The following is a 13431-nucleotide window of genomic DNA, read 5'->3' on the forward strand; positions in this document are numbered from 1 at the left end:
CGGGTTCGATTCCAGCCTTGGGCGACTATGTGGAATATCCACATTCTCCCGTGTCAGTGGTGGTTTCCTCCAGATGCTCCGGTTTCTCCAACAATCCAAAGATGTGCAGGTGAGGTGAATTGGCCATGCTAAATTGCCTATGGTGTCACAGGGGTATGTAGACTAGGTGCGTTATTAGTCAGAGGTGAATATAGGTGAGGCGAATGGGTCTGGATAGGTTACTGTTCAGTGGGTCGGTGTGGACGTGTTGGGTCAAAGGGCCTATTTACACACTGTAGGGATACTAATTCAAGATTTGACAGTCTGCTCAAGGGTATATGCAGTGAACTGAAGATTCTAATCATGTGAGATAACCCGATCTGTCCCACAAGTAGAAGTGCCTAAGGCCCTCTACCATAAAGGGGAAACAAGCTTTTGTGCTTTACCTGGGTAAATGTTCCTCACTTATAAACCCAGTCTGAGTGTTGGCAGGCAGATTTGTCATGGATACAGCACAGCTCAGCTTGTACCTGACCTTTTCAAATTTGCATATTTTTAGTTTTAGTTCAGAAATCACTGAATAAGCAACAGAAGCAGGAATCCAATTCAACAGTAATTATGACTTGCACTGCTTGCACAAGTAAACTACAATGTTGCGAAGTTTTAAATTATAGTTACGAAGAAAAATCTTCTTTTTATGACTGAGAAGTTGGAATTTACTGGTGCATTATGGGCACATACCAATGTTCTGTCATGTTAGGTATTCACCTGGCATCTATTTGTCTGTTCTCTTTAATGATGCTAACTGAATTTGGAATACTGCTTCCCACTGATTCATCTTTCCTCTCATGAAACCTGAAAACCAGCTCGTAATTCATGTCAAACATTTCATACTTTCTGAAAGAAGTTTGAAATGCTTTCAGAGTTTAGGTTGGAAACCTTAGTTGGGAAGCTTAAATGTGTTGATATTTGCTTATTGTTTAATTTCTTTTCATAAGATTTGAATTAATATTGCAGGATTCTTTTATCTGATTTAACACCTCCCCAACAGAAATTTATTTTTAATCTACGTTTAATCAGCCACACTTCAGAAGACTGCAACCTTAGTTTTCAAGCCTGCAGCTGCTATGGTTACTGTAAATTAACTGACTATAGCACAGAAATAATGAAGACTTTCTTTTGTAAATGTCTTTGTTTGATGAAGTATAATTGCTTTTCCCCTGCAGCAATGGCACATGAGTGTAGGCATCAGTGAGGACAACAAGCTATTCTCTTGCTCTGTCTGGCGGTAAGTGAATCAGGATTTATGACCCTGCTTTGAATAAGCATTGTTACATGAAATAGGTATCATTAAACCTATTTAACATGAATTTAGTAACTTCAGTGAAGCGTTTTAGAGTAAGTCATTCATCTTAGAAAAACACTGGATACATTTCAATGCTGCTTTCTTTTAGAACCTGGTTTATAGTATAAATCCCAAAACATACACAGGACTTTATTTTCTGGGATGATGGAAACTCTTTGCCTGTTTCCAGCTTGCATGTTGATATGATTATTATGTCAATAAATATTTGTATGAGTTTAATTTCACAAGCAAATGTAATACCAGTATTAAGAAACACAGCTAATTTGCAGTATTATGGTTAGTTCTCAATTAACTGATGTGGCGACCTTGTTCAACATATTTATAGTTGTGGTGCAGAAGATCTGGTTTCACGCCCTATCTGTTCCAGAGGTGTGTTGCAACGTGTCTGAAGAGGTTGATTTAAAAACACCTACTTTATAGTATGTTCCTGCCTGACCTACGCAAAGGAAATACCATTACAGTTGGTTTCATTTATGAACTTGAAAGTAACACCTGCACATTTTGCAGACGTATTCATTAATGAATTGTTGAAGTAGATTTGAAAAAATTATTTTCATCTATATTTTCTAAATTAAACACAACAATTGTTCTCAAATTGCACCTGTACCTGATATCAAAATCAGTTGAAAATCTCTTCCCATTAGTACTTGATTGTAGTTTAACATAGCTGAGACATTCATCATTTTGAAAGAAAGGTCCATATTTATACTGATGAGTATTTTTTGCAGTCTAGAAGGCCACTTTACTTGGTTGCAGTTATACTTCTCTAAAATGGTAATGATGATATAAGGAACTAAGCTGCACATTCGTATCTATTGTCTGATTGGCAAGAGATTTTGCATCGGTGTTTATTGGACCTCAGTTTTCTGTTTCCTCTGTGGTTCATGACTAATGCTTATTCGTTAAGTCGAAATGAATAGGATGGGATGAAGAAAAGGATATCATGTGAAACAAAGAAACTTAATAAAATTGAGGACTAAAATGTCTATGATTATATATCTTACAAAATAGAGTAAAATTGACTCATTTGTAATAAATGTTGACTTTTCTTTCCTTTTGCAGACCTCAGGGAAAGTCCTACCTGTTCTTTACCCAGTTTAAGGCTGAAGTTACGAATGCTAAAATTGAATTTGCAAATGGTTTTGTAAGTAATTAAGTTTTGATTTTTTCTTAACAAAATGGTACGAGGTTGTATATCCAGACAGTTTGTGTTAATGGGGTGAATTCTATATTTCCCACTAGTGTATTTGGGGCTAATAAAGTCAGTGTCTAATGACACCTGCAACTATGGGCAACTGTACATTGGTAATCATTTAAAAACATGAATGCACAAAATTCCAAACCTGCTATGTCATGACGTCATATGCAAAGGCTGCATTGCATGTGCAGATGGAATAGATGTGATATTGAAATGATGCTCAAGGAATGAGGCATAAGTAATGAGGATAAAGTGCGCTAATTGGGGAGGGGGGTGAGTGTCTAGGTGGCCTCTCAACCCTCCAGGTTCCATCACTCTTCTGGGCCCGTTTGTACTCTCGGCAGTGGTCACCACTTAATTCTGGGATTGCACAGACTACAGAGCTTTTGGTAAATCAGAAAAGTTTGCAGCTATCCAGGGAGGGTTTTTTGTTCAATGTGGGCTCTCACATCTGTGGTCATAAAATGGTTGCAGAGCAGCCAAGTTTCTGGTTGTTTAAGTGTGAATGTTCTTCTCGGTTGGTGGTGGCTGGCAATCCGTTCTTGCTATTGCTCTTCCTGTCTATCCTTTCTCCCTATCCAATAAAATCCAACCTTCTGGGTAGTTTAATTTTTACATCATTATTGATTAGAGCAGCTTGGGTGTGGAGTGATCAGAGTTTGAATTGGGTAAGATATGACTTTCAGGTGACTATCATGAAGCATTTTCAACAATACTTCACCATCTGTGTTAAGAAACAATATGAAATGTAAATTATCTTTATCTCAAGGTACATCACAAGCAGCAAATTCCTTTAAAATATAATAGTGTGTGTATGCAGCATTTAGAACAAACTTTGATGGTAATTCAACATCTCAGGTTGCTCCAGAGGAGAATTATAAAACAAAATAGGAAAAACTTGGTCAGAAATGAGTTTTAAGGAGTGTCTTAAAAGGATGGAATATGAAATGGAGGGATGTGGGAAGAAATTTTAGAATTTAGCGCTTCAAAGTTCTAATAGCAATGCTTCAACAGTTAAAATTGGGGGTGTTGAAGAGGCTAGAATTAGATGAGCACAGACATATCAGAGAATTATTGCTGGAGGTGGTTTGGTCACAAAAGGATTTGAAAGCAAGGGATGGGATAAAAGATTTTTTTGATAATGAGCAGACTAAGTTGATGTTTCCACTAATTCCTCATAGACCTATGACATGACCAGCAGAGCCATCCAATTATCTGTTGAAATCACCAAATGTAGATGGAACAAAGGCTAAGCCTTACAGCAGCAGATAATTTGAGTTGGGGTGAAGTCAGGTGGTATTGAAGAAATAGGTGACCTCAGTGATATTGTGGCATGGTTGATAGCTCAAATCTAGGTCAAATATGATACTCAAACGACACAAAGTTTGGTTTAATCTCAAATCATTGCAAGGGGGAAAAATGGAATTTGGTGTGGAGACCGATAACAATAGCTTCAGTTGTCATAATATCTGGCATCAGGAAACAAGCTATTGCAGTTGATGCTGGAGATATGATCAGGTGAAAATGGAATCAGATTTTAGTAGTTCTGTATAGTTTGAAGACATTTGGAAAACCTTGGAGGTAGATGTCAAGTACTGCAGACAGGTCATGAAAGTCAATGAGGGATCATTTTATCTATATTATAGTCTCACAGGATGTAATTTGTGACTTTGATAAGCATTGTTCTGATACTGTGGGAGGGATAGGAACCTGGAAAAGATTCAATGTTTGTATGAACTTTTAATTTCTTCAATGTTGATTCTTCGTTGAATTCAAGATGAAATTAGAATTCACAGTCCAGTCTGTGTACAAATATGAAAAGTTTTAGACCTATTTCTCCTTGTCAAAGAGCCAAGAGGAGATATCAGCATAGCTTATCTTTACTGCCCCTCCACAAACACTTATGTTTCTAATTGATGTTATCATTGGAAAGTTAGATTTCAGATTGAAATCCACCTTGATAGATCAATATTTTGTTTTTTTAGTTGGTTTTAATGAAGTGGTCTCTCACTGAAACATAAGTATACAATGTTGTACAGTTTGGCTTTAGCAATGAAACAAGTTTATTATGCAGAAGAAATGAAGCTAAAATAAAATAAGTCAAACTATTTACTCTTAGTGCAAATTTTTTAAATTTGTAGCACAGTAAAAGTATAATCCCAAAAGCGTCCCACTTCAGTACTCAAACACCAGAGAATGCCCTTCTTAATCCCATGGTGGATTTGATTTAGATGTGCCTTCAATTCTCACTTGTTAGAATTTGATAGCCTTTTCCTTTGATATTTCCCATAAATGAGCTTCAACTTTCTCAAATAACCCCTTTTGGATTTAAAACAATCCTAGCTTGGAACTTACTAAACTGCTTACTTGAAGGTAACTAATTTTTAGCAATTCTAAACTACCTTCGGCCTTTCTCAGGTGAAACTGCTTTACACATCCAACCCAAAGAAACCCAAACGTATAAATAGAAAGCAGGAATCATGCGCAATGCTTCGCCTGGAGGCCCACTGAAGATGTTACCTAGTAGGGTGACAAAACGTCTGGAAATGAACCTTCCAGCTCAGTGAGCAAACCTACATCTAGAACCTCAACCTGAGCTACAAATCTTCTCAAAACTCGCTAACATCCAGCTTTAGCCAGGTACCCGGCAGCAATGTCCCAAACTGAAACTAAGAAGTTTTATTTTTCCAAGCTGTGGATGTGCTTCTCCAAAACCCCTTTCTTTCAAAAAAACTCCACAATCCTCTATCTGAAGGTCTAATGCATTTTACTGTTTATTCACAAACTCTCCCAATGTTAGCAAAATCTCATTATTCTCGAGGCAGTTTTTTTTTCTAAAATATTAGAAAAATAATCACATGGCTACAGAAATACTTATTAATCATTACACCCCTTAAAGCAGAGACCCAAAAGTCACTTGCTCAAAATCCAAAGTGAATGATATTAAAATATATAACTGAGGCACCTTGTGTCACAACACATTGGCTACAAATTGGTTTACATTGTCAGTATGATGTTTCTCTCTATGAATTTTATTTTACTAAAGCATTAAAACCAACTTTTTTAAATGACTTTTGCAGTATTGTTTACCATAATAACGAGAAATGTTGTCCCACTGATTATTTACTTTGATTTTGCCTCACACCATGGAATTTCCCAAATTATTCCAGAGTTCCTTTTGACTTATGGGTGGCAATCTTTATCCCTTGTGGAGCTTCATCATCTTTTTCTTTTGGTGTTCTGTCCATGAGGCTGTGAGAAGGAAAACAAAATATTAGCTTAGGAAAAGTCTTAATACATAAAACAAGTTTCTGGTTGCAGCTGTTCTGTGAGATATTATGGAAAAATAAGAGTGATACTTTTTTCCAAGTTGCCAGAAGAAAAGCCAGATAATTGTCTGTTTTTGCCATTTATTAAAGATTTCAACAGCCGACACTGATTTTAGAATGCTGGGAAGAAAGCTTCACATTGTCATTTATCAAGCTTAGCACATTTCAGAAAAATGTTTCTGTCCATGTTGTAGTTCAATTCACTTCACTGTGATGAGTAGGCAGATGGGAAACTTTAAAAATATAATTAGTTATGTCTTCTGCTCAATTTAGTGGTTTAGTTCCAGAATTTTCAACATTCCAGTATTTGGTGAATAAAAGCTGCAACATTCTCTACATGAACATATGAATTAATTGTTACTGTGTGACATTAATCTGAAAAGGAAGGCATTAGTTTGTTGCCTCTGCTTGCTGAAATGTAATTGTAAATAAAACTGTAGTCACTAATGTCAACCAATTGCTGCAGTACTTTTATGAAATGAACGCAGGGTAGTCAAGTGGAATTGTTCCTATTCACTCAATGTTGCCATTCACATGAGTTGGAAGGTTGTGAATTCAAGGTTCCCTCTTAGACTGAACATAATCTAAGATGTTGTTTCAATATTGAATTGCTGCCCTTATCCAAGGTGTCACTGTTCAAATAACCTATTAAGCAGATAGTTTTTCTGACTGTTTCAGGTGAATGTGAAGGATTTTTTGATACTATTCAACCAAGCAAGGAATTTTCCCAGTGTATCTGCCACTGTTTATCTCTCAGTTGATACTTATAATTCAGTTTTTAAAAAATTCATTCCTGAGGTGTGGGCATTGCTAGCTAGTTACTATAGGTGCCCTTGAGAAGATGTAGTGTTTTGCTGCCTTGAGATGCTTTAGTCAATCAGATGTAGGTCGATCTACAATGCTGTTAGGGAGGGACCCAGCAACAGTGAAGAAGCAGTGGTATATTTCCATGTTAGGATGATGAGTGATTTGGAGAGAAACTTTGTAGGTGGTTTTGTTCTCACATGTCTGCTGACCTTGTCGTTATGTTTGTTTTTTGGAAGATACTGTCTAAGAGGTTTCAGCAAATTTCTGCAATGCATCTTGTAAATGCTGCACACTGCTACTACTGAACACTGGTGATAGTGAGAGTGAATGTTTGTGGATGTGGTGCCACAAGTCTGCTGATTTGACAGGGGTTTTTTCTTATTCATTCATGAGATAAAGGTGCCACTGGCTAGGCAGCATTTATCGACCATTCCTAATCGCCCAAAGGGCAGTTATGGGCCAGCCACGTTGCTGTGGGTCTGGAGTCACATGAAGGCCAGACCAGGTAAAGATGGCAGTTTCCTTCCGTAAAGGATATTAGTGAACCAGTTGGTGTCAAGCTTCTTGGAGAAGTGGCAGATGATGGAGTTTAATTCAGATAAATGTGAGGTACTGCATTTTGGGAAAGCAAATCTTAGCAGGACTTATACACTTAATGGTAAGGTCCTGGGGAGTGTTGCTGAACAGAGGGACCTTGGAGTGTAGGTTCATAGCTCCTTGAAAGTGGAGTCGCAGTTAGATAGGATAGTGAAGAAGGTGTTTGGTATGCTTTCTTTTATTGGTCAGAGTATTGAGTACAGGAGTTGGGAGGTCATGTTGCGGCTGTACAAGACATTGGTTAGGCCACTTTTGGAATATTATGTGAAAATCTGATCTCCTTCCTATTGGAACGATGTTGTGAAATTTGAAAGGATTCCAAAAAGATTTACAAGGATGTTGCCAGGGTTGGAGGATTTAAGCTAGAGAGAGAGGTTGAATAGTTTGGGGCTGTTTTCCCTGGAGCATCGGAGGCTGAGGGGTGACCTTACGGAGGTTTTTTAAATCATGAGGGGCATGGATAGGATAAATAGACAAAGTCTTTTCCCTGGGTTGGGGGAGTCCAGAACTAGAGGGCATAGGTTTAGGGTGAGAGGAGAATGATATAAAAGAGACCTAAGGGGCAATTTTTTCATGCAGAGGATGGTATGTGTATGGAATGAGCTGCCTGGGGAAGTGGTGGAGGCTGGTACAATTGCAACATTTAAAAGGCATTTGGATGGGTACATGACTAGGAAGGGTATATGAATATGGGCCCGGTGCTGGCAGGTGGGACTGGATTGGGTTGGGATATCTGGTTGGCATGGATGAGTTGGACCGAAGGGTTTTTCCCCCGTGCTGGACATCTCTATGATTGAGTGCTTTTATAGCTGTACTCATTCAGGCAAGCGGAGAGTATTCCATTATATTCCTAACTTGTGCCTTGCAGATGGTGGACAGGCTTTGGGGAGTCAGGAGGTGAGTCACTTGCTACAGGACCCCAGCTTCTGACCTGCTCCTGTAGCCATGGTATTAGTGATTAGTCCATTTCAGTTTCTGGTTAATGGTAGCCTCCAGGATTTTTTTAATGTTGAAGATGGTCATTGCGTTGCATTGCTTGACACTTGTATGGGCATGAATGTTACTTGCCACTGATAGCCCAAACTTGGATATTGTTCAGATCTTTCTGCATTTGGACATGGACTGCTTCAGTATCTTGGAGTCATGAATGCTGCACAACATTGTGTAGAGAACATTTTCACCACTGACCTTTCAATGGAGGAAAGGGCACTGAAATTGCCTCTGTGGGACCTTGCAGTGCACAACTTGGCTGCCATTTTACATTACATTAATGATTACGCTTCAGAAGTGCTTCATTGGTTCTAAAGTGCTTTATAATTTCAGGTCATGGAGGGTATTACAAAAAGATACAAATCCTTTCCTCTTCCACCACCACCACCTCCATTTTTGCCTGAAATAACTTGCTGTGTTCATTTTAACAACTATCTATTTTGTCTTTGGAAGAAATCCTGTTGATAACTTCTAATAGTGTAACTTAGAATAGTGCAAATCACAATTGAAGTGGCACTTGAATGTGTCATCATTCATTTATATTATGTGGAAAATGTATGTATCAGCATTTTGTCATGGTTAAAATATTTACTGGTGTAAACTGTTGTGGAGTTGCAGCTTCATTAAATATCACTGGCAAAATGATTTTTTTATCAGATGTTCTTCCTTTTCTGAAAAAGGTTGTACAAGAGTTTTAAGTTAGTGGAAGAATGCAGGAATAACAAAAAAAAGTCTTTGATGTGGTAGAGGGCAGGAGAGATTAAATATTAAAATATTTCATGATGCAAAAGCTGAAGAGATTGGCAATGGGTATGATAAAGAAACAAAGTTTGTGCATGTATGAAACAAGAATATTCATGTAGAAAACACCTGACTCCACAATGATGGGATTAAGAAAACATACCACAAAGTGACCTGTGGAGATCAGAGAGGTGCTAAACGAATATTTCTCATCTGTTTTCACTCAAAAAAAGGAGAATATTGTCGAAGAAAAGACTGAGATACAGGTTATTAGACTAGAATGGATTGGAGTTAGTTACGAACAGGTGTTATCAATTCTAGAAGGAGTGAAAGTCGACAAGTCCCCTGGGTCAGATGGGATAAATCCGAGGATTCTCTGGGACGTTATGGAAGGAGATGGCGGAGCCTTTGGCCTTGGTCTTTGAGTTGTCATTGCCTGCAGGTTTAGTACTAGAGGACTGGAGGATTGCAAATGTTGCCCCCTTGTTCAAGAAGGGCGGTAGAGATGACCCAGGTTATTATAGACCAGTGAGCCATATGTCTGTTGTAGGAAAAGTTTTGGAAAGGATTATAAAAGATAGGATTTATAATCATCTAGCAAGCAACAATTTGATTGGAGATAGTCAACATGGTTACGTCAAGAGCAGATCATGTCTCACAAACCTCATTGAGTTTTTTTGAGAAGGTGTCAAGCATATGGATGAGGGTAGGGCAGTTGACATGGTGTACATGGACTTCAGTAAAGCCTTTGATAAGGTTCCACATGGTAGGCTATTGGAGAAGATGCAGAGGCTTGGAATTGAGGGTGATATAGCAGTTTGGATTAGAAACTGGCTTCCTGTAAGAAGGCAGCAAGTGGTGGTTGATGGAAAATATTCAGCCTGGAGACTGATTACAAGTGGTGTGCCACAAGGATCTGTTTTGGGACCACTGCTGTTTGTCATTTTTATAAATGACTTGGACGCAGGTATAGGTGGGTGGATTAGTAAGGTTGCAGATGACACTAAAGTCGGTGGAGTGGTGGGCAGTGTGGAAGAATGTTGCAGAATGCAGGGGGACTTTGATAAACTGCAGAATTGGGTTGAGAGGTGGCAAATGGAATTCAATGCAGACAAATGTGAGGTGATTCACTTTGGGAATAATACCAGGAAGGCACAATACTGGGTCAATGGAAAGATTCTTGGTAGTGTGGATGTGCAGAGAGGTCTTGGAGTCCATGTACGTAGATCCCTGAAAGTTGCCACCCAGATTGACATAGGTTTTATTGGTAGAGGGATTGAGTTTTGGAGCCGTGATGTCATGCTACAAATGTACAAAATGCTAGTGCGGCCTCACTTGGAATATTGTGTACAGTTCTGAGTGCCCCATTTCAGGAAAGATGTGGAAGCACTGGAAAAGGTGCAGAGGAGATTTGCAGGATGTTGCCTGGTTTGGATGGAAGGTCTTATGACGAAAGGCTGAGGGACTTGGGTCTGTTCTCATTGGGGAGAGAAGAAGGCTAAGAAGGGCTTTGATAGAAGCATACAAGATGATCAGAGGATTAAATAGGGTGGTCAGTGAGAGTCTTTTTCCTCAGATGATGATGTCGGCTTGTACGAGAGGGCATGGCTGCAAATTGAGGGGTGATAGATTTAAGACAGATGTCAGAGGCAGGTTCTTTATTCAGAGTGGTAAAGGTGTGGATTGCCCTGCCTGCCAGTGTAGTTAACTCAGCCACTTTAGGGGCATTTAAACAGGCAATGGATAAGCATATGGATGATGATGGGATAGTGTAGAGGGATAGGCTTAGATTAGTTCACAGGTCAATACAACATTGAGGGCTAATGGGCCTGTTCTGCGCTGTATTGTTCTATGAACCCAATAAAAGAGTCCCCATCCCCTTCTACTGACTCAGCTCATCCTGACCTGGAACATTAACTTTGTTTCTCTCCATAGATGCCCGCTGAGCAATCTGAAATTTTTTTTTTGCTTTTATTTCAGATTTTCAGCATCCATGTTATTTTCCTTTTTGTTAACATGCGTATCGATAGTTTTGAGAATGGGCTAACCAATTGTAGAGAATGTTGCAGTGGAGTGTGATGCTCTTTCCAGGCGTATTATTTTTCAATAATACTCACCTCCTAGTTTTATTGAAAAGATGACGACTTCCTGAATGCTGTCATGCTGAGGTGTGCAAATTCATTGCAGTGAGAAATTTTTTACCCATACTCCTTTTTGATAGAGGTAGAAATATAATGTGTTAATAGATGTTTCTAGTTTCTATATTTCAGACTGCTCAGATCATCTTCTAACTAGTTTGCTGCAAAAAGTGTTTTTTTGCATCATTATGTTTACTTTTATTGAGTAACTGAAATGAGGAATTGGATATTTTATCATAGAACCCTACCATTGTGATCCACAACAGGATGCAGTGGCTAAATGATCTGCAGTTTGGATTATAGGAGAGTTGTATGAGGAAGGATAGATTAAGGGAAGCAAGTTGTTACATAGTTAAAGTCTCGGAAGAAATTAGACTAAGCAGTGATGTGAACATTCTGATCCCAGCATTGAAAGAGTACAATGAGGAGGTGAGTAAAGAGCATAGGATCAGGTAAATCAAGTACATTTCGGAAATAATCACCTCAGTAGCATTGGCAAAGTAGGAGGAAGAGTTACAAGTATGCTTGGTGTACTGAAAACTTGGATAATGTGTGCATTTTCTCAGAATAATTTATATTGCAGTCATCTGCAACTACTGGGTTAATACAACCAAAGCATCTTGAAAAATGTTGTTCTGTGATTAGGAGAATAGGTGTAGATTCAAATTCTTCAAAATTAGTATTACTGAGTCATCAGTAGTGAAACAGCACCTGTGTGTTTGAGGATGATTGATTCTGTGGAGCATGCTTCATGATTTTTTCACCTTAAAAGATCACTAAACCAATGAGTTAGTGTTCATACGATGTGAACAGTAGTTAACAGTGTGTTGAAAACAGAGTCAGACATGGTACAAGTAAAGTGTTGTGTGGCCTGACATGCTGATCTTGGGTTACTTTTCTGTCATTGCAAAAAGTCTATATTAATTGGCAGCAATGTATTGATTCCTTTTATTGAGTGAAAGTATTCTATAATCGCTATAAAGTAGATAAATCCTCAGCATTATGAGTGTTCTAATGAAACTAACTCAACCTGTAGAGGAAGAAGTGCAAAGGTAAATTAATATGTTTCTTGGCTCTTCATTGTTCTAAAGCGGGTACCAGTCTTGGAGGTAGTTACCAAATAATAGCACATTTTTAATGATAATAATCTAGAAAGCAAATAAAATACTGAAAGAAATAAAATGAAAATTTGCATATCAAAATGTAAAGTCGCCGCAGTTCTACCAGACCATTGGACTGCTCTCATTAGAGAGACACAACTGTTGGTCGTTTAACCTGAGGGTCACCATGCCTCAGGTGAGGATTAAAGGAGAGCCCTTCGTGGTACCCTCAGGTGTTACTGTGAGTATTCTAACAACACCATTGAAATCCTAGTTTTAACTTGAGTAATATACATGACAGTTGACACATTAGTGGCGATAAGAATTTTCATATCTGACTGCACTTACTTTTCCAGTTTTTGGATGGTACTTTCAAGTCAATTTATAATTTGGAAAATGTTTCATCCTGTTTGGCATGGGTTCTGGTGGGGCAGTCTGTATTTATACAAAGTGAGTTACATTTCTGATTTTGCAAAATATAGACAAATTTGTGCATATTTATCAATGGGAGCATAGAATATGATTGTGCATTGTACATTTTTGTAATGCGAAATGTACACATGAATAATGTTGCTACACAGTAGGATGGATTTCAAACTAGAAGCCACCAGTTTGAAAGCATAATTGCTGGTAGAACATGCAGAATGAGCAGTCCTAACTTTTACATTTTACTGAAAATTACTTTTTGATCAAAAAATATGATGTCTGGGTACAAGTAGTGTGGGATCTTTACTTAACAATTACATTGCAATTTTAGTTTTTAACAAAGACTTTATTAAACTGTTGATTCTATGCAGGGTTTTTTTTGGTTATTAGTACTAGTATTTTGTGCTTGCACTTAAAATAAAGCTGGAGTGGAGCTAAACCAGCTCCATGACGTGCTTTTACACCAAATGCCAAAATAGATCAGGTTGATAATTGTGATACATAGTTATATATGAATTTTTGTGCTAATGTTAAAACTGCTATGTAACTGGACTGTTTGGTCTAGGATTAATCTTATTTGGCCACTTAAAGTTGAACCATAGATTCTTTTTTTGTCATATGATGCAAAAGCTTTATATGCTTTATAGATTAGCTGCATCCATTTTCCCACTCAGTAATTGGTTTATGAGAAATTATAGTGTCTGCTGAATTGCGACGACAATGCAAATAAGACCAGTTATTATAATTTATATAGATAATT

General features: G+C 38.1%; 1 protein-coding gene across 2 annotated transcripts in view; it reads left to right on the top strand.

Moving 5' to 3' along the window:
• Positions 1–13431, top strand: part of mydgf (myeloid-derived growth factor) — a 36664-nt gene that overhangs the window by 9521 nt on the left and 13712 nt on the right. For both annotated transcript variants that reach the window (XM_043720983.2, XM_087976116.1), the window contains 2 exons: positions 1206–1267; positions 2408–2489. In XM_043720983.2, coding sequence (XP_043576918.2) covers positions 1206–1267; positions 2408–2489 — 144 coding nt within the window. The remainder of the gene's footprint in view (positions 1–1205; positions 1268–2407; positions 2490–13431) is intronic.

The sequence above is a fragment of the Chiloscyllium plagiosum genome, unplaced genomic scaffold (assembly GCF_037043375.1).
Source record: "Chiloscyllium plagiosum isolate Xiang-an unplaced genomic scaffold, Cpla_swu_hap1 HiC_scaffold_28, whole genome shotgun sequence".
Taxonomy (NCBI): Eukaryota; Metazoa; Chordata; class Chondrichthyes; order Orectolobiformes; family Hemiscylliidae; genus Chiloscyllium; species Chiloscyllium plagiosum.